Genomic DNA, 21248 nt, shown 5'->3' with positions numbered 1-21248 from the left:
TTAAAATGTATAACTTATATTTGACCATGACTTGTTAAACATGAAGCCTGCCAATTTGAATTTTCTCTACATTTTCTAAACAATTTTAATCAAATGTTTGGATTCAATTACCACAAATGCTGTTGATGGGGTAAAACAAATTATCTGCAATTAGAGAAGGAAATAAAAGAGTGATGTTACGTTTTGAATCCAATTCTTGTCTTTAGAATTTAATTTGAATGTAAATGTAATCATTCCAAAACTAGTTTAATTTGGTGCAGCATCAAGTTAATATGAAATTCAAGATTACTGTACTGTCTTAGCAGACACATGACTACAAGTGCATGGCATTATATGCATCTTTAGGTTTTTTTTTTTAAGACTGAGCCCCCAAACAAACAAACGGTTACTCAGCAAATGCTAAATGTTTTTTTTTTTTTGCTCCCAAGCTAAAGACTTTTTTTTTTAATGCAAAAAATGTCTATTTACTCAGAAATATTATGAAACAGAGAGCATTGCTAATGGATGTGACCTTGTTAATGAAGACAGAATGATCACAAACATGAAGATATTTTTAATCACTGATATGTCACAAATAAATACCATTACATCAGAATCATCAATCATAAGAAAACATCTTCAATGCAATTTATTTCAAATAAGTATGAATGAGTTTTAAAAATAAAAAAGCTTTTCTATATTGAACACAAGAAAACAAGAGATTTTGCTGCATATCAAAACATTTCACATTGTATTTTTACTGCTCTGTTTTGATGAGTTTCACACAGGAGTGCAGAATCTCCAGGCCATGAAGCTCTCGAAGTGTGTGCACATGTCTGAAAATATGAAGAAAAATACGTTTTTCATTTTGAAGAAAATATTTTTGATAGAATGTCCAGTGTGCTGGTATTCAATTTAAACACTTGTGTGACCTTCGCTGCAGAGCAATCAACTCAGCCTCAACAAAATCCAAGCCTTACAGCCCCAAGGTGCATTTAGGGCCTTCAAAAAGGACACTGACGTAAGGACACTTAAATCAGATAAGAGCATTTATTACAGAATGACACACAGTTGTGCTTGGTGTTGGCTGCTCTCAAATATCAAGCGATGCTCTTGTACCATTAAAGCAAGTCTGACAGTCTGTCCCTGAGCCTCGTGAGTCACAACATTTGACTAAAGCTACACAATAGGAAGGGAAACTCTTTCTCAGCTGAAATAGGACAATGGCTTACTTGTAGAGGTCAAAAGCAGGCCAATGCAGAAGTAACGCGTTAGGAGGCAGAACGAAAAGACTTTGACCCAGTTAAAATTTTGCAGATTCAACAAAGAAATTGTTTTAGCCAACATACCTGTTTTATCATTTATAAGAGAATGATTTTAAAGTTGCCTTTTTCTTCTAAAAAGGTTTGTAACAGCTTGGCACTATAACCGAGAGTTTGGAAGGATTCAGCAATCCTTCCAAACTTCTAGAAAGAGAACCTCTCTTTTCCTGAACATGATATATGGATATCATATATGATGATATCCACAATTGTCCAATTAAAATTGTCCATATTTTAATGTCTGTGTAATGGAACACAATGTTGATCCAAATGCAACATAATGCGGGTGAAATTCAATAATTCAACTCATGCAAGCATGCATAAGCTTATCTGTGTGATCAGAAAACAGATCAGATCAGACCCTTTGATGCAATATACAAGTGAAAAAATTTAGAAAAAGGTAGGAGACTACATTGTTATGCACAGTGCCTTTTCCTTTGACTGCAAGGATGAAAACTCTTTTTGCCAGATTCACAAACTAGAGAATTTGTTGCATTGATATTCCAAAGACAACACTACACCGTGATTTTAGCTCGACCAAAAATTTACTGCAGGCCATTGTGTGTGATGAGCATCCAATGAGAGATGCTGAAACATGGTTAATGTATGCAAACTGCACTTGGTCTGCGTCTGATGGTTGCTGCGACACTCCAGACTGAGCTAAATAACCACGAAATGGTATTGGGTTCTTCTCCTGCCCTTGGATGGGTAATAAACAGCATACCTGCTGAAACTTGTGTCGTGTTTGACAGGTAAAATCCTGGAGAAGAAAAGCAACTTCAGGAGAATGCAAAGTTGGTTGTAGCTCAGCCAACTTGGGTTGTTGCGATGCAGACAAGACTTCATTTGCTACCAGTTCCAGCTGTTTACTTGCATTTGCACCATCTGGCATATGATCATTCTATGATCATATATCAGAAACTTGTTCCAAAATTATCGTAAGCAACAGGATTGTTATACTGATTAACTTTGTATGGTCGATCACTAATGGCAAGTGGTCTGGTGAAGTTGTTTATTAGCAAAAATAGTGTTTCCTCTGAAATTACAAATGCAATTAAAAGTTGAATGGTCACTAAACGAGATTTTAATGTTGATTTCAGGTTAAGCTGTTAGCAAAGGAAATTGTAACACAGTAGACAAATAACACTATTTTATCAGTAATAGAGGACTACAATTGGCTCTGCATAAATGTAAATATCTGGTGTTGGTTATTACTTATTTAGAAGAAAAGACAACTGCTCAAGAGATGCCTTTGTGATTATACATTGTAATACCAAAGCAAAAACAAAATTTAGCAACCTGTATAAAATTGTCCTCTGCAATAACTAACTACCTGATAATGTAAAATAAATTCCCAGAACCAAAGGTATACATAGCCAGGATAATCTAAGAATCCACCCATAGATCTATATTGTGGCTGAAACAGAAATTAGACTTTGTTGGTCAAACATAAAAACCGCAAATCCAAACCAAAAAGTTGTTACAAAAGCAATGACACTAGCAAGTATCAGAAGGTGATAACAGAGACAAAAAAAAAACAACTTTTGAGACTCTTATAGGTATCAACATTTGCATAGCAGAAATGCTCAATAGCAGTCAAAATGAAGACAATTTAAACAATTCTCTCTTGCATTATAACTAATATTAAACATTTTCAATTGTTTTTGAAAGTACAAGAAAACATTTGAGCTGCTTTTTTTTGAGTAAGAGACTGGTAACTCACTAACTTAAGATCACAATGACTCCTGCTAACCGCAGATAAGACATTGACCACTCAGAAGGACTCAGTAGGAGATCCACTTCAAAAAAACAAGAAATCTTTTCAAATCCAAGACAAAAGCCTCTCTGACATTTTGACATGGCGGGTTGTGGTTTAATCCTAGCAGGAGACACAAGAGACATGGGGAAATAATCCAGGAAACAGAGCCAGAGGAGACTAATTACAAAACTAATGCAGAATTTTTAATTGATCTCATTCCCTCTCTTTATTCAGTAGCCTGCTGGGATTTGGAAGGGGAGAAACAAACTACAGCTGGCAGCCAGTTGTGGTAACCAGCAATAATAAATTGTTGTTGTCTTTTTTCTTTTTCAAAAAGCACATGAAAACATTTCCACATTTTGAGAATGGGTGGGTTGCCATCCAAGGAAATGAAATGAATGCTCTTGCCTATGTGAACATTTTAATTCAGCACCGTTGTATTAGTAAGCACAGTAATTAAAGAACTCCCTTTTGTTTTAAACCCGCTTTTATTTTTAAAAACGCTTATGAAATTGTTATTTGATTGACTATATTTAGTAAAACAAATAAACTGAATGCACTTTAGGAATCCAGAGAAAGCCCTACTAATGTATCTTTACTCTGCATTTTAACCATTACAAGATGGGTTTTAATAGAATCAAGCAGCAAGGTCTAAAAATATGCACAGTTCAAACACACCTACTCATTATTCATGAAAAGAAATTTGTGTTAAGTCTTGACAATTCAGAATATTAAAGAGACATGCACTCAGAAAGTAGTAATAGCTCAAAATTACAGATCAGTTTTATGTTTAGCTTCTTCGGCCAGAGCTCCATCGTCACTTTGAGACCATTCCAAACTTTAATAACATTAGCTTTCAGAATGTAAATCATATTTTGTCATCTGGGAGGTGAGGTGTTACCTGGGTTCAGATCGACATAGTTTGCTGAGAGCAATGGCTGCATTTTGCTGCACAGCTGTCTTCTTAGGCTCCCCTGCAGCGAGGCGCAGTAGAAGCAGCACAATATCAGTACCCAGCAGGTGGGTGGCAACTCCTTCCAGCTCAAAGCAATGGGCCAAGCACAAAGCTGCATTTCCTGAAATCACTTCATCGCTGTTGGAACGCAGCAAACGACGCAAATTGGAGAGTTCTGCGGAAAATAACAGGCGGGAAACAAATGAGAAAAATATACAATGATGAAAGTCACAACCATTAATAAACAGATCCAGGGACATCAGAGGAAACCTTTCCTTTTTAAGGTGAGCTACGTGAGCTGGGCTTTTTTTCATTTAGAATTTCTTTAAAGTATTTTCCATGTCAGAAAATTAATTGCATTTTCTCAGTACTTGGCTTTTACATTTTTGCCTTGGGTCAAATGTGTAAGGACTCTTTCAAGCTTCTTACAACATTTTTCTGGAATTTTAGCCCAATCATGAGAACATAAGTAATTCATTTGGGAGTATTCTCAGGTTAACTTTTCGTTTGAAAGATCTATTTAAACCCAAGCTTCAATTTCCAGGCTGATGTATTCAAATTTTACTCCAATATTTTTGCACGTTATTCTTTTCTGTCTTCTTCAGAAGTTTGTTGTTCAGAATGTAATACATACATTATACACAAACAATCTCCGGGTCATAGAACCTTTCTTCTTATTGAACCTCACAATGGCTGGACATTTTTCCATGCTATTTACAAATTTGGAAACTTTCTATAATCTAGAAATTTTACCCAAGGGTGAATTAGACTCATGGATGTCGGCAGATTTTTTTCTGATATCTGGTCAGATTTCTTTTGATTTTTTTTTTTTTTACAATGAAACACAACAAATCAGTATGTTTGAGATGTTACATTATGATATCACTGTTGCATTTCCATTTATCTTCAATATGATTGAATTTACTGATCAGAAGCTTGCAACTCTCTGCTTTTCAAAATTGTTTAAAGTCATATGTATCTTATAGTATGTAAACTTTTGAAATATAAAAATCTCTCTTCCTTAGTTTTTTTAATTATTGTTTGAATTCTAAAAAGCCTAAAACTGGACACATTAGTCTGATTGAATATCACACCGCGAAAAATGTAGACTGTGTGCATTTTTATACATTTCATGTGAAAATCAGATTTTAGCTACATAACTGAATTCAGGTTAATCAACAAGTGTTTATTTCAGTTCTGTCTCAAAATTGAAATAAGGTCAACTCGTTAGTACTGCGGTATTCACACTAATGAAAGAGCCTATTAATGCTAACATGTCAGTCATTCCTCACTTTTATCAGTCTTCACCAGCTCTTTCCTTGCCGTGTCGCCGACTGCAGTGCAAACCGTCAATGTCTTCATGGCAAATTTGGTGGCACTCTGACCTTTTTTCTTAATAAACAAACAGACACAAAATGAATAAACAAGCAGGATGTTTTCTATACTGACTAGATAAAAAGTCAGATGTCATAAACAGCAAAATGAATAAAATTATTTTTCATCTTACACGTGTCAAACAGCTGTTATATAAATTATATAAAGACGACAGTTTTTCTATCTATTTTATTGTTTTAGCTATTTCTTTGTATATCGATTTAACTAGTTGTTTTGCCTTTTTATTCAAATTTGACCTTCAATGTTATATTCATATTAGGTACCACTTGAAAAAAGAGTCTAAGCTATCTGTGGGAAGATTGCATAATTTTCTGCGTATTTTGGCAATCAAATGAACACAAAGGAAGGAGAGAGAGGTAGAGTACAAGTTCTGTGTGTGCAGCTCGTAGAATAAGGGAAGCATGACTAAACCATTTCTTTTTCACCATCTTCTTGGTTTATTTATTCAAGGTTCTTTTTCTGAGCCTCGATTGTTTTTCCCATAATAGGTAGCAGAACATCAAATTTAACTTTCACCCAAACTTCTTCTCTCTTGTCTTACGACTTCTTCTTCTTCCACAATAAAGCGGGCAAGAGCACCACCTCTTGACATCCCCAAATAGAAAGACTGTAATAGGCAGAGTTTACGTACATGATCAATTGCTATCACATCAGTTTAGGTTGATATTGTTACAACCATTTAATCTCGATAGCAGTTAAAGAGCTACATTAAAGTTTTCAGGAAGAATTTTGGACACTTATGATTGTCTTTCTTCTCTACTTGAGTTTTTAAGTGCAAGTAGCGTGTCAAATGTGTCACCGAGCAACATAGAAAATTATGTAAAATTTTCTTAATCAGGTTTTTCTTTTGTGAAAGTCTGAAGTGAAGTTCATTTTCTTTAAGTCAGCTGTGTCTTTGTTACACTGGTACACATGATATAACAGAAATCACAGTTTTCTAGAATATGTGTCTAAATGAGTGTGTTAAAAATGCATCATCTCAAGATTTGAGAGCCTTATTTAGCTATTCCAGGTAATTAAAAAACAGACTTAACTGTCTATTCAGTGAAATACCTTCAGCAGCCGGCATATGGTGTGAATGACTTTCCTTCGAACAGCATGCTGAGCAGCTTCAGAGGACTGAGGGAGGACAGTGCTCAACACACCCATTGCTCTCTGGAGAGTAAAGAAGAGTGTTGATATTAGAAAAGAAACTCCTAGAAGATGAAGAAAGAGAAAGGAAAAGCAAAGGAAAAATAAAGGCGATCAAAAAGGGAATGGGAAATAATTTTTCAATCTAAAACCAGTGCATGCATTTCATCTTAAGTTCTTAACGAATAAATTGTCTTACATTGTTCATTTCAAATTGGTTATGTTAGTGAAAATGTAGACTTTATTCCCAGGAAACAGTGGCTTAAACAAGTAAAATGGACAATCTGAGTTGAACTGTTAAAACAAAGTACATTCTCAATACTGATGACTTAATAAAAACAATGTGGGGATAAAAAAAAACCCTCTAAATCCTTCTACCATAATTACTTTTGCAAAAACATTGATTTACTATACAAAAGAAAACATCTTTCTTATGAGAAACCAGAGGTAAAGTTTCAGTGATGTGATAAAGTTATCTCATGTTTATCATATTTCATGGTAATTCAACTGTAACCTGTTAAAGTAATCCTTATTCTTATGACAGTAGGAAGATACGTAATCAGCCAGTTTTGCAGGGTTAGAGTAGTGTTAATGCTTTTTTAAAGCGCTTTGAGTCATGTTCAGATCCGTTACAGTGACACCATATTTTTTGACACTTCTTATCTCATGCATACACACACGCTTTTTAGATTCTTCTCATCAAAACTATCTCCTTAATGTAGCAGACAGGGGGAAAACAGCTATGCTGTGCTTTCATGATAAACCTTCATGGGGAATCAAAGAGAAAAGAAGGTAAATAAAGAGCTGCTCCAGCAGAGGGAAAAGAAATAATGGTGAAAAAGACAAGTAGGACATCTTTAATTCATTCTCACTACTTTACAAGAGCTAAAGTAACACTTTTGTTAAAGGGGGAGGGCAGGTCAGGTAGTTCAACAGGACCACAAGAGAAAAAAAAATATTTAAGAAAACTTTCTATCTAAAATGCTATATGCAGTAATGTCAGGCAATATGCCTTTCATAAAAAATAACATTCCTGTAATGAATAAACACCAAAATGGAGACATATGGGTTACGTGAATGAAGATGCATTTACAGAAGTAGGTAAAAAAAATCCCATGTCGAGTCAGAGGCTTAAATACACAAATTGTAGGAATTAATGTTATTAAATTGGGATTTTAAATGTGCATTTCAGGAATCTTCTATATGGGCATTTACAATTTTCTACCAAAGCCACATTTTTATTATTTTGATATGTTTTGTCATCCATACAGTTTTAACATGATGGCTTTATATATATTTGTATTGTCCCCCACTAATATTTGGTCAAATTTAACTTGAGAAGTTGCAAAAATGACTGCCATCGTTCTGCCTGAATATTTGACTGGTATTGTCAGAATGATGCTTTTCTGACACCAACCAGTCTTTTGAACATTAACCTGCTTTACCTGTTTCAAAAACAGTTTTCACATGATGTGCCTGAATAGATAGTCTGCTTCTGTTTCAAGTTGTAACATACAGTCGTTACAGTATGTGTGTTTGAGATAACTGCCCAACTCTATCAATATCAATTTGACACAGTTTTTATTCTGATTAATAGAAATTTGTTAGGATTTTGAAGAATAACCCAGGAACCACTAACTCATCTTTAATCACAAGATGCTTGAACCTTATGATTACTGTACAAAAATGCCATTCCTGCATCAACACTGGCTGAGAGGCACCAATCAGGAAAGAGGTGCTTCCTCTAAAATCACACCACAAGCACAGCTAAAACTTGCATCTGTTACTTGGACAAATTCACCTAACCTAATTTTTATTTTTCAAATGTATTCAAGTTATATGTTGCATTATCATAAGAAAACACAATTTAATTTTGGGAAAGATGCTTATGTGATTTTTCCTTACAGTTACAATTCCTTCGTCAGGGTTTTCCAGCAAGTCGAGACAGCAGTCACAGAGAGAAACAGCATGCGCCTTTAAAAGAGCAGAAATTCATTTTCTCACACTGCACCTTTAAATGACTGAAGTTACACATTACACATTTTATACACAGCACGGTCTCTGATTTAAGAGTCAATTTCACTTATGTGTTGAGATATACAAATTGGACAACTGAATGTGATGCTGTAAAATTGATTTTTAGAGGCTTATTTTCACTCAGGTGAAAGACACAGCTGGTTTAAAGGACTCAACATTTGTTGGGTTTTGGTAAGTTGTACTCTGATTTTGAGATAGCCTGGATGTAACTCTTGGAAGCGGCTTCAACTTTCTAAATTATTTGCTTCAGTGCGCTGTATGTTTAGACTACACTTGCTTCATTGGTCCAATGGCTTTTTTCTCAAAAATGAAACAAACTCCTTCATGCTCCTGACTAAGTTATAAGAACATTGTTTCTCAAATAAATATCTCTCAAGTTAACTGTCTTACCTGTACAGTCAAGGATGTGACTGTTGATAGGTTGATAATTAAGTCCAGCGTAAGGTGAATGACGTCGTTGTATTGGGATGAACTGCACTGCTTCTGCAGAGAAGCAAAGCATAACCTAAAATAACTTCAAAAATACCCACATTAACACTTTGCTGATGTGTTAGATTCTTTTAAGGATCTAAACCTAGCACAGTGAACAGCAATTTACACTTCTCCAAACAATGTTAACAGTCTGCAGCTGTGTGCTTACAAGAGCAGTGAGGAAGGCTTCCCAACATTCTCGCTGATGAGCGAGGTTTTGACGAATTACTTCATCTTTTGCCAGAAAGCCGATGGCTGATATGAGTAATGTAAGGACCTGTTGATTAGACTTGCTGATACTTCCCTGTAAAAGAATTAGCCAATCCCATTCAGTTTTACTCAGATAACTATATATAAAATGAAATGTAAGACTGCGACGTCTTACCAGTATTGTCTTGAGTGGAACAACAACAGAATCCGTCGACATATTTCTTAGCTTCAACCGAAATCTGCAAGAAAACAAGAACATTTCTAGCAATAATCTTCTTCTGACAATGGCTGTCTTTGTCATTGTGAAGTCCTCTCCATGATTTTGAAAGCCATCATCATGGCCATAACAGCACATTTTTCTACTGGTCTTTTATGACATCCTTATATTTAGATCCTAAGATATTACTCTGTTTGTAGTGAATCTACAATAATTAGTGACTTTCGCTGTTTGAACTAAATTACTGCACTGAAGAAAGTCTAATTAATGAGATTTATCTGTAAACCTAAGAACTATATTGCATAAAGATCAGCATTCGAGTAGAAAGTGCCCTGTTTTTCTTTTCTTTTGTTTTCAATAAGCTTTCTCCACAATAAAAACCATCAACAAAATACCTTCATTGACTCAGCTCAGGTTCTACAATGGAGGAGACATTTCTTTTGGATGCACATTTTATTAAAACCCTCTCTGAGCTACAGAGACGGAAAATTGATCCACCCATTTTACGGTGTGACAGCTTGACTTATTTCCTGCTGTGTTTGAGAGCCTGAGATGTTCTTTCATGTCTGCTTCCAGCAGATCCCAGAGAGAGAAACAAGTTGAGAATGGCTTCTGTCTTTATGTGACATTAACGCTTAGATGGCACTTGTTGATTTATTAAAAATGCCTCACACTGTGCTCCTTTAAGGACTGCTTCTTACAGTGAAACAATTTTGAAATGCAGTACAAGGATATAGTTTGTGCAGAAAAACAGTTAACTTTTCTTTTTCTAAATATCTCAAATTGCATTGTCAGTATGAGAATTAAGGCAGAGACACCTGATGAGATGTGCAGCATTATTACCCGTCTTCAGCAGCAAAGGTTTCCAGAATGCAGACTGCTGTGATCCCCTGCTGCTGCTTTGGTTCAGAGATGCACCTCATGAGGTTTCTCACTAACCTTTAAAGAGATAAAGAGATGGGAACATGCCAAATAATATCTACCCAATATGCAGTACTCCATAATTAATGTAAAGGGAATTTGCAGGTAATTTTAATGATTGTGAATTGAAATAAATATTAAATTAATTATTCCTCCTTCTTTGAAAATCTAATTATATGGCAAAGTTCATATAATGAAAAACCAATAAACGATTAAGCACTGCTATTAACGAAACAACAGAAAACTTCTTGGAAGGGTAGGAAGTAGGTAGTACAAAAGCTGGCAATGGTGAACACAGCCTGAGGCGAACCTTAATTTCCTCTCACAGACCTCTGAACTGGCCCTGCATTGCATCTTTGTTTTGTAAACAACAAATACCGTGGCGAGAGATGTCAAACTGATATCAAGAATAAAAGTCTTACATGTGCTGGTCAAGGTTCTCGATGGCCAAACGTCTGCCATATAAAGTGTTTGAGTACAAACTCAGTAATCCCAGGCATTCCTTCACAACTTCAGCATGGTCTGAAGTTAACAGCTGCACCACAGACTGTTTAGCAAGTGGACATTTCATCAGGATCTTCTGGTTTTCTTGAACTGTCAAGAGAAACAAAAATAAAAAACCTGGATGAGAAATGAGTTTGCCAAAGCTGACAGTTTCTGAATTTGATTGCATAATCGTGATAATGTTGCTACATCAGGTGTGTTTCACCTGGAGCAAACCAATCACATTATTTTGTCTCATTTATCTCCCAGGCTAAACCTTTCAGTTTTGAAAACTTTAAATTGTATGAAAGATTTATATTATAATATTTATTTAGTTCTGCAAACACAATATATAAAATATCACATGGTTTTCAATCAATAAACTTGAAGCAGAAACCTCTGTGGAAACATAAATTAAATAGATGAAAAGAATTGCCAACTTGCACTTTCAGAGTTTGTGCATGCAGAATTTGATTTAAGCACTCCTCCATGCCATTTTAAAGAAATAAAAGGGTCATGTTAAAATGCCACTTTAACATATTTAAATTCTGAGATGCAAAGTGAAGCCACAACAATATCTAGTTGTAGGGGACAGGTCTTAAGTATTGAAAATCTGTGGATCCTTACAATTCTTTGAGACCCCTTGGTAGAAATTATTTAATTTAATCTGTATATATAAACTGTGTGGATTTAATCAAAAGTTATGAGTGCAGATCTTTAGATTGTAATCTTAACTCACAGTGGAAATACTGTAAAATAGACAGAAAAAGTAAGGTTCCAGGAAAACAGTTCTGGTAACAAGTGACCTCACACAGCTGAAAAGTGACTTCAATTATTCATTGGCATTGACAGATGCATCTATATAGCCAAACTGAGAACAAAACTGGAAGCACCACATAATAACACATAAACAAATAATGACTTTACTAAACTTTGAAACGCTGAGAAATCAAAGGAAATTGCAGAATAATAGTTGTACTTCCAATTTATTTAGACCAATGGAAACTTTGGGCACCTACCATTTTCATGACAAACGATCCTCCAAAGTTTCAATACTGAAATACACAACTCCTGGCTGAGTAGATCATCTGTTTCCTGCAACAAGCAGCTGTGAAGAAAACAACTCATATTTCAAGTATTCCGTCTTATGATTAAATTAGCTAATAAAAATTACTTTCAGTCTGGGAAACTCTGACAGAAAGAGTAAAATATTAGGTTCCAGGAAAACTCTTCTGGAAGCATGTGACCTCAATGTGAATCACCACCAATGAAACTTAAGTTCTGTACCAGTTTCCACTGATTATCTAATCATTTTGGACACTTTTTAACGTCATGGCAGTGACAGATCATGGTGTAGCTGAAAAATGATTGAATGTGTTCTCATTTCTTATGTCTTGATTGGTTTTGACTGGTGTATCTCCCTCACATCAGCATTTTCCCTGACAAATTGAAGCTAAAATTAAGCCGACATTTTTTTTTCTTTTGCGCTTTCTACCACTTTGTACTTTCCTTCCTGTGCTCCAACGTGATTCATGACAGCACTAATAATGACAACATGGAGAGCAGTGACAAGTTAATAATGTCCTTAGTGATCTGTCATGAGGGACTAATAATTCTTATCTTGTCCAAAACACTCCCACTTTCTAGGACAAAAACACATGGCCTTTCCTCAGTGCAGCATTCAGCTCCATCTCCTGAGTGATCATCTTTTATTTTTTGGGCTATTACACAAACAGCTGGAAAGAGACAGAGGGGAAGGTGAATGATCTTTCTAGTTCAGGCCATCATTGTCTCTGTATGTCCCCATCTCTCTGTCCATCTGTCAAAGCTCCACTGAGAATTGAGGGTTACCTCTCCCAGTGGTCTCCTTACCTCTTCAGCACGTCATTGCTGCTGATGATACTGAAGCCATTGTTCAGTCTGAAGAGCGTCTTTCCTGTACCTGTTAGAAGAGAAGAGCAGATAGCAAAGGAAGACAGAAAACCATTCATTAGCCAGGGGTAGGGAGGTTTTACAGAAACACGACACTTTTCTCCTTGGTCGGTTTACCTTGCTCACTGGAAGAGATTTAATGGTGAAAAAGAAAAGGAGTATGTAAATTGTGTGCAGAACACTGTAACAATTTACAGTAAAATACTGGCAGCTGTGGTTGCCAAAACTTTATCGTATTCTAAAAATACAGAACATTTTTTTGGATACGACAGTCAGTGTGAATATTGAAATTTCACAATTTTTTACCATAAATCTACTGAGTTTTTTTTTTTTTTACACTGTGTACAACTACTGGAGCTTTCTTTCCTGCTATTAATGATGCATGAAGACCAAAAAGTAGAGGACAGAGCACTTCAGCGGGAAAACTTGTGAGCTATAGAAGCATTTTATTGACAGTGAATCATATTGTTTGATATATCAATATCAGCAATGATTAAAGGAGAGAATTCAGATAAAAAATGGTTAGCCCCACCTACAGCAAGACCTCAAGGTTATAATAATTTAACCAAAAAACACGGTGTGTGTTTGCCAGTGTTCAAGGGTTCGCTCATTAAAAAGATACAAATGTTCCTCTTTAAAAAAATAGAAAAATGTGCTTTACTCAGGAATTTAAAATGTGAAGGTTCAACAAAGCTGGAACATTGCAATCAATGAGTTTGCTTTGGCCATCGGTGCTTTGGTCAATTATTGATCATGCCTCTATCATTTTTAAAAATGCCTTTCTTTTAACCATTGAAGGTCACAGTTTCAAGAACTGAATATAATTTGCTGTCTATCTTTTTATTCAGCTGACCGCTCAAAGTTACCGTTCAACAAAAAACATAATTTATCTGAAGATGAGCAGGAATTTTAAAAATAAAACGCAGTTTGTCAAAGTTTCCAGTTACCTACAAAATAGTGGTCAGATACCCTGATAGAGTTTTCTGACTTAAGAAAATGATCTCATAATTAACAAAAAACAGTACTTTACTGCCACCATTCCTCAAATGAGAAGAACTCCGAGTTTTTCTTTTTGCTAAAGAAAATACCTTGACCTGCCACATCTTGACATTTTGCTTGACTCCTGATCACAGAGTAGTCCTAGGGTTAATCATAAATAAAACCAGTGAACAGCTTCAGCTTGATGGCTATGTTGCTTGCAGAGTTAAATGCGGGTATTCCACTAAGATTTTAATATAGATCACAGACGTCACCGATGGATTGCAAAATTGGACTCAAGATATTTATGGAAATCTTCAAAGAGTTTCTGCTACCCTATTAGATATTACTTTGCTTGAACAGCTTGCATGTCTTATATTGCTAACTAGGACGACAACCGATAGACTGCAAATAAATTCACATCTCAAGGTTAACAGGAACAGGAAGATACTGGACTCACTGTTACACAGTGTGTTGAAAATGGAAGAGAATAAATATATTGTTCTCTTTAGACACCGCCATCCTTACATTGTAAGTTTTGTCGTTTACAGCATGTGTTTCTCTCTAGATCCATCTGCCCTTACAGCTTCTGCAAGAAAACTGGTAGCAAGTACATTTCCACAGGTCAGTCTGTGCCATGTGATAAATTAATCAAATTTGGTTTGACATTGAGCAATTTCTCCCCCAAAAAGAATACAAAGAAATATTAAGTGCTTAATAAAGAATTCCAATCAGTTGATTTTTTACACATTCTGTCAAGTTTCAACCACAACCTGCAATGTATTCAAATGAATGAAGTCATAAAAAATCATACAGTTTTTAGTCCTGATGATAAGTGAACCTACACCGGAAGTATGAAGTATTTTCTGCCCCCTAACAGTTTTTTTTTTTTTCCAGGATTTCCAGGCATTTTCCTCAACTGATCTCATCAACTCTGACCTCCTTGTCCTTGCTGGATAAAGTCGTCCTCACAGCATGATGCTCCTGGCACTGTTTTACCATATATATTTATTTAATCAGGGCAATATTCAATGCCAGGCTTCCCAACGCTCAAAGTTGAATGTGCAGTAGGAAAGACCTTTTCATTTGTTCTGGGATGTTTTTCTTACAACATAACCTTCTTTCATGTTCCCAATAGCTTTCTCCCTGCACTGCAAGCCCTGTTTTATGCACTGTTGTTTGCTCACTAATGTTCTACAATAAACCTCTGAGGCTTTAATGAAACTGTTAGATTTGTACTCAGAATAAATTACCCACAGGTGTGCTGTGTTGACCAATTGGATCCCTCCTGCAGTCAATTGGTTCCACAAAGGCAAAATGTGAGAAGCTTCAGCAGGTATGAATACTTTTGTAAGAAATTGTTTGTGTAGATTGTTCTACAAACTACTTTTAAAATATTAACCAACAGTTGGACACCATGTGTATTTATCCATTGTATAGTTGTTATTTTCCTTCTCATTATGAGCTTTTCATCTCCTCTTCTCTATAATAAAAACTATCAAATTTAGGACATATTTCAATGTTCTTCTTATTCAGTTTTTTTTTCCTTTGTATTTGTTTAACAGGCTGATAAGATTTTACAGCTCGTTTTCTGCTTTTAGGCTAAAAGAAACAGCAAATGGATTGAACCATTTAAGCAGGTTAATGAGCGGACGGTACAGGCTCAATAAGATTAGAGGAAAAACAGACTTGCACAAAGCCCGAGGAGCACTCACAGTCAGTAACTGCCTGTGACAGGCTCTCCAATCCTCCACAGTAATAGAGGGGCATCTGGCCGGGCCTAGACAGCTTCTCCAGCAGCTGGGGTACCACTCTGGCCTTTCTCTCTCCTTTGTCAAGTTGTTCCTTTGCATCTGTCTCCTGGTTATCTTTTTCCTCTTCTAAATTTACCAGGTCCAAATATTCTACAAAAGGGGGCAAGAAAGAGAAAGTTATACATCAGTTAGGACGGAGGTTGTACTATTACATTTATACACATCTTCTCTTATTGGAGGACATAGTCATCAATTTTCAAGTTCTTTGAAACGTTTTGCATTTGGCATGACAGTGAGATGAAATGTAGTCCCGGAGAAAACTCTGTATTTGCTAATCTCACTAGTTTGAAATCCACACTGGGTCAAAAGATGCATAGAAATTTAAATAAATGAATACATTATGTTATATTTAGTTATCAGAAATGCTAATATTTTCTTTGTATTGGTTGATCTCCAGTCACAGAACCAGCCTTCAAGAATGAACCATACTGGGAACCGTGGCCATTCCAGGAGATAAGTTTTAGCTGCTTTATGCATTTCAAAGGGGCTATTTTAGATGTGATATATATTGGAGTGTCTTATTGACTTGACATTAACCAAGAAATTGTGTTCTATAAGTTCAGATTACATAATTTACACATTAAGCAGTTTAATCAGTAATAACTGTATTATTGATGAAACTTTAGCTTTAATAACATAAAACTACATCTTTTCTTAAGTCTAATCAGTAATACTTTTACACCAAATTTATGTCAGATCATAATTTCTCGGCCCAACTAATTTTAAAGAAAAGCCAAAAACTTGTTGACAGCAACAAAGCAACTTCCAGAAGAAACTTATTCCAAATATTAGCGAAGACGTATGTTTAATTTGTCTTAGTGTGGAAACTTTTGATTCTGTGTAGTTTGAAAAAAAATCTTCTTACTTTAATGTAATTGATATTCACTTCATCCCTAAAGCCATAAAGTTATTGATATTGATGCCATTTAACTTAGTTGACCACTAAATGAACAATATTGCTTGTTCAATATATTTGTGAGCTAGATGACTAACTAATCTACAGGACTTAGTAAGATTATTGAATGAAAGGTGAACAAACTTTCAAAACTAGTTTCAGTTTATAGCTGTCTTCTATTTAAGCCTCTATTTTATAAAATAGATTTTTACCTAATAAATTTAAAACAATTGTTTTTACCTTTTACCATGTTTTCCTTTTCAGGCTCAATCTCCAGCATTTTTTCAAAGCAACTTCTTGCCTGAAACAAAGGAAAATCTCCTAATTAAATATATTTTGTGCATTTCTGGCATCCTCAAGACATCTCAGCAAGACTGACACAGTAAGGAGACAAAATAGTCTCAATTATCTTCCAAAAAGGTTATGTACATTTTTCACTCTGTTAAAATTAGATATTGGCTTGTTTGGTAATAAAGAGCTAAAATAATTATGACAGAAGATGCCAGAGAAGATATTAACTAAATTAAAATCAGACTGAAGTCAGATTACATACAATGTTTTCATCAATGGGAATTTTTATGTAAATGATTTATGCGTGAGGCATTCAATCACTACAACCTGGCCGAGCCTCTATTATGTCTGTATGAAATATGTCTACTTAGAGCAACTATTAAAATGATAGGATGTGACTGGAGATGAAGAGGGATGATTATTCTCACCTCTTTATATTTCTTCAAACCCAGGTATGCTTTCCCCATATGTACGTAAGCCTTTATGCATCTTTCATTACACTGAGGTGGCAGAGAAAATTATCATTAGAGGTTATCCATCGAAAACATATGAACAATTCATGTTTGAACATCAATAGCTCTACCATAAAAAAGCAATATATCCACATTCCGATTTGACAGAAGAATGGATTAATGTAACATATATTCATCTGTTTATTGGAATGAAAATGTTTTAGAAAAGTAATACAGCACAATCCTAAAGAATCTGCCAATTCAATTTAGTTTTTTCATATAGTGCCAATTTACAACAAATGTCATCCCAAGAAATTTACAAAGTAATTTCAATTCAATCACACATATATTCAAATTAATTATGCTTATCAAACAGTGCATTAAGCTCAGTTTGTTATTATAAGTAGCTCAAAAAAGTTTTCTGTCTAAGAAAACCCAGCAGATCCCATTGAGCCATTGACTTGCAGCATTCACTCTTCCTCGATGATGAGAGCCAATTGTATGTCATTTAACAATTTCTTTATTTGCTTAACATTATTAGTTTTTGTACAAACAGGTATAAAATACAAAAATGAAAAACCAAAGTATAACATGTCTGGATTCCTTGCCATATTTTTACCTTCAAGGCCCACTCACAGTCCATGATGGCTTCTTTATATTTTTCGAGCTTGATGTAGGCCTTGAGAAATGAAAACATTGAGAAGGTGGCAAATGAAAAACCAAAACACACAAAAACAGAAACGGTTATTGTCGTCACAGTGTTTGGTCAGAAACAAAGCAGAATTTTCAAAGTTTTTAATCTTGAGAAGCTGCTATGTTGCTAAAACACGAACTTCCAATGAAACTGTAAAATAGCAGAAGTTGTATAAGTTTCCTAACTATTTCTGTCCTTAAATTCCAGACATCAATGCATGAGAGTCAGGGAACATCACGGACAGGTTGCAAATCCATCAAACATACACAGATTCAAACCTAAGTGCAATTTGGAGATGCAAGTTAACCTAATAAGATTATTTCTAGTGTATAAAAGGAAGCCAGGGAAAAAAAATAAACCTCATGAAGATACCCCCTGGTCAGAATTATGCCCCTTAACCATCTCTCTTCAATATAACAGTATAAAGGTAACTTCATAATCCCACAGCCAGTTCTGCTAACATAGGAAAAACAGCTTTGAACATGCTCAGAAGACTTCTTTGACATAATCCTGGGCTTGTGCTGCAGAAGTCGGGTAGTTTTATCCAAACACTGGGTCAACAACAGTGCCCCAGTTGGTTGGATTGGAGAACGATCCAACCAACAAATAAGAAAAGATAAGAAGTTCAAATTACCCAGAACAATTATCAGTGGGTTCTGTGAGCATAAATGCAGAAGATATATTTTAAGGCTTTATACTTACTTGAGCTCTGTTGGTGTAGAGTGGCTGCATGTCCTTAAGTACAGCCAATCCATCACTGTAACACTTCACTGCAGTTTCATAATCTTCCTGGGCATAAGCTTCGTTCCCCTTATCTTTGAGAACTGCCGTAATTCAAGCAGAGAAATATTAATAAAGACATCAAAGTAAACTCAAAAGAGTGACAACAAGACAACACCAGATGTAAGGAGGACAAAACCGTACCAGTTGCCTCTTTTAGTTTAACCATTCTCTTTCTTCTCCTCTCTTCAGCGTCTCTCGCCATAATCTTCATGAATTGTTCTTATTAGAAAGAGCAACATAAAAGATCCTTCAAATATTAGATTTAAAGAAAAACTTGCAAAGGTGATAAAAGCAGCCAGTATACACAATTTAACTGAACCAAATCAAGTTATATGCTAAGGCTCTCAGTCACTTTAATAGAGACTGAACAGAACAGCTGGCAAACAAAGATATTCATTGTGTTTTTCACTTTAAACACATCAGGCTGTTATAATACTGCAAATAAAGAGTTCAGATTGATGTCTTTGCCAGCTCTAGTGTAGAACCTGTTTTTTCTTTCTTACTATAAACTCAGAGTACAGTGGGTTCACTCCTTATATTACATTCATTGATGAGTTTTCCTTTGCTGAGACTACATGAAAACTTCAAACAATTATTGACTTCATTTATCTACAATGATATCAGCTTTGCAAAAAGAGAATATTTCAGTCAGTGTTTTTCAAAGAAAACTTTCAGTGCTCATAATGTTTTGTTACTCACCTTGACTGCTAGTATTTGAACTCTGAAGAAAAAAAGAAAGAAAAATGATTAGCAAAATTAAAATAGTTTTTCATTATTTTTTTCTGAAATGAAAGATATTTGGTAGGGAGCTTAACACAACAATTGTGGATGGTATGTTCATGCTTGAGAAACACCAAAAACAAGTAAAGATAAAGACAGAGAGACTTAGTGACAAAACAGAAAACAGAAAAGGAGGGGGAGAGAAATTCTGCGCTGCTGCTGACTTAGAGGTAGATATTTCTGTTTTACCATAGAAGGCTGAAGGAGTGGGCTTGTGTTGACTGTAGTCTTGTTGACTTTTGTCCTGCAAGGTTCATCCAAGGTAGTAATTAAGGTATCTGCTTTTGCTATGGCTTTTTGCTGCACTCCAATGTCAGAGGACTGGAAATCTTCCAAAAGCTGACCTAAAAGAGAAAACACTTTTAATCATTTACTTTTCTAAATCCTTTATATCCTACCATTATAATGGGGCGCCTGAGCTTTTTCTTTTTTTTACATTTTTGGGTGCTGCAGAGCCAGTTTTTGGAGCACTTCAATGATCAATACATAAGTGCAATCCATATATCCAGATCTTTCGCAATTTCTATGTTATTAATCCATAACAACTAAATAAAAAGCTAAAAACTGCAAAATTTCACAATTTTTTTTTCAATTTGTTTCATAATATTTTACTTTTAGTTGTAATATTTATAAAAAATGAAATCATTTCATATTCTTTTTGTACCAAGAAACATCTTCCGGATAAAAAATTGCACACACAAAATAGCACCAAACTGCAACAGCCAGATTAAAACCTAAAAACACCGTCAATAAAAGCACACAGCGCTAAAATAGACGCAATATCCAACAGTGGTTATTAAATTCAGAATGCAACAAAGACGAACAATTGGAAAACTCGTTAAAGAACCATTAAACTGGTGTAGTGTTTCCACGTTTTTGTTAATATCTCCTTATTTTTGCTAACGTTAGGACAGAGGTGAACGTGAGCTAACACTAGTCCTTCATAAAAAGGAACTTTTAGGAGTTATGCCTACCTATTTTGTCAACGTTGCTCAAAAATCTGTCCAGGTCCTCGGAATTCTCCATCATTGTCTAGGACTTTAAACCCTGATTTGAATCGGCTTTATCAGTAAGAACTATTTTTTTGCACCGAAGCGGCGAACGAACAACTTCCAAGTTTTAGCATTTGGTCACCATAGTGACGCGGAGGCGTTTAAGGTCATCCGTTACTTTAGCTCTGTCTGTCGTAGCGAACAATTCGTAGTATTGGCTATGAGGATTAAGCAGCATTTTATTATTATTTCTCATGAATAGAAAGATAAAAAATACATATTTTTTTTATCTTTCATCCTACACATCAGTGAATGTTTATATGAGACGAATATCGTCAGAATTCTTTTCTTGTTTTTTCTTGTTCTGTACTGCCACCTGGTGGCTAAAAAACTCATCGTCCATGCAAATCATGAGAACTTGTATTTTGTTTATTTATAAACGGACATTGGGATTTGCTATCTTCTTGATACTTTCATTTTCAGCACGTTGTTGTTTTGTTTTTTTCCCACTGGATACTTGGATACGTTTACAGAAAAGGGTGAAAACCTAGGTCTGTTTCAAATCCTATGTATAGATTTATTTTAATTTTTTTGTTTGTTTGTTTTTAGTTAAAAGCATAATGGTGATTCAAATAACATCACAGCTGCATAATGAATATATTTTTAAAAACTAATAAATGACACAAGGTTTTCCACTTTGCACTGGGTGGACTGATTTATTTTACTTTTTGAAGAGGTTATTTGTCTCATATCTTGC

At 35.1% G+C, this 21248-nt stretch overlaps 1 protein-coding gene across 2 annotated transcripts; it reads right to left on the bottom strand.

Annotated features, from left to right (window-relative positions):
• Positions 1–583: 583 nt before the first annotated feature.
• Positions 584–20623, bottom strand: ttc12 (tetratricopeptide repeat domain 12). 2 transcript variants are annotated; one of them, XM_055028557.1, is made up of 21 exons: positions 20474–20623; positions 19689–19843; positions 19419–19440; positions 18861–18938; positions 18639–18760; positions 17862–17921; positions 17219–17290; positions 16740–16800; positions 15506–15694; positions 12753–12822; positions 11900–11988; positions 10820–10991; positions 10320–10415; positions 9435–9498; positions 9219–9353; positions 8969–9061; positions 8447–8515; positions 6464–6565; positions 5308–5407; positions 3962–4190; positions 584–815 (listed from the first exon to the last, which is right to left on the bottom strand). In XM_055028557.1, the coding sequence occupies exons 1-21, from the start codon at positions 20526–20528 to the stop codon at positions 737–739; spliced, it is 2112 nt and encodes a 703-aa protein (XP_054884532.1). In that variant the 5' UTR covers positions 20529–20623; the 3' UTR covers positions 584–736. The 2 variants fall into 2 exon arrangements, with proteins under 2 accessions (XP_054884532.1, XP_054884533.1); XM_055028558.1 differs by lacking the exons at positions 584–815; positions 3962–4190; positions 5308–5407 and adding an exon at positions 5674–6017.
• Between the last annotated feature and the right edge of the window lie 625 nt (positions 20624–21248).

Source organism: Poeciliopsis prolifica, unplaced genomic scaffold, assembly GCF_027474105.1.
Source record: "Poeciliopsis prolifica strain line A6 unplaced genomic scaffold, Auburn_PproV2 SCAFFOLD004, whole genome shotgun sequence".
NCBI classification, from domain to species: domain Eukaryota; kingdom Metazoa; phylum Chordata; class Actinopteri; order Cyprinodontiformes; family Poeciliidae; genus Poeciliopsis; species Poeciliopsis prolifica.
The sequence above is the reverse complement of the archived record's forward strand: the minus strand, read 5'-3'. Positions and strand labels throughout refer to the sequence as shown.

Excerpts from the sequence above, each read along its gene's own strand:
- ttc12 (XM_055028557.1), bottom strand. The coding sequence starts at position 20,528 with ATGATGGAGAATTCCGAGGACCTGGACAGATTTTTGAGCAACGTTGAC. Across the intron at positions 8,516-8,968 it reads TCACATCCTTGACTGTACAG|GCGCATGCTGTTTCTCTCTG; the intron begins GTAAGACAGTTA and ends GCTCTTTTAAAG. Across the intron at positions 816-3,961 it reads CTATGTCGATCTGAACCCAG|ACATGTGCACACACTTCGAG; the intron begins GTAACACCTCAC and ends TCATATTTTCAG.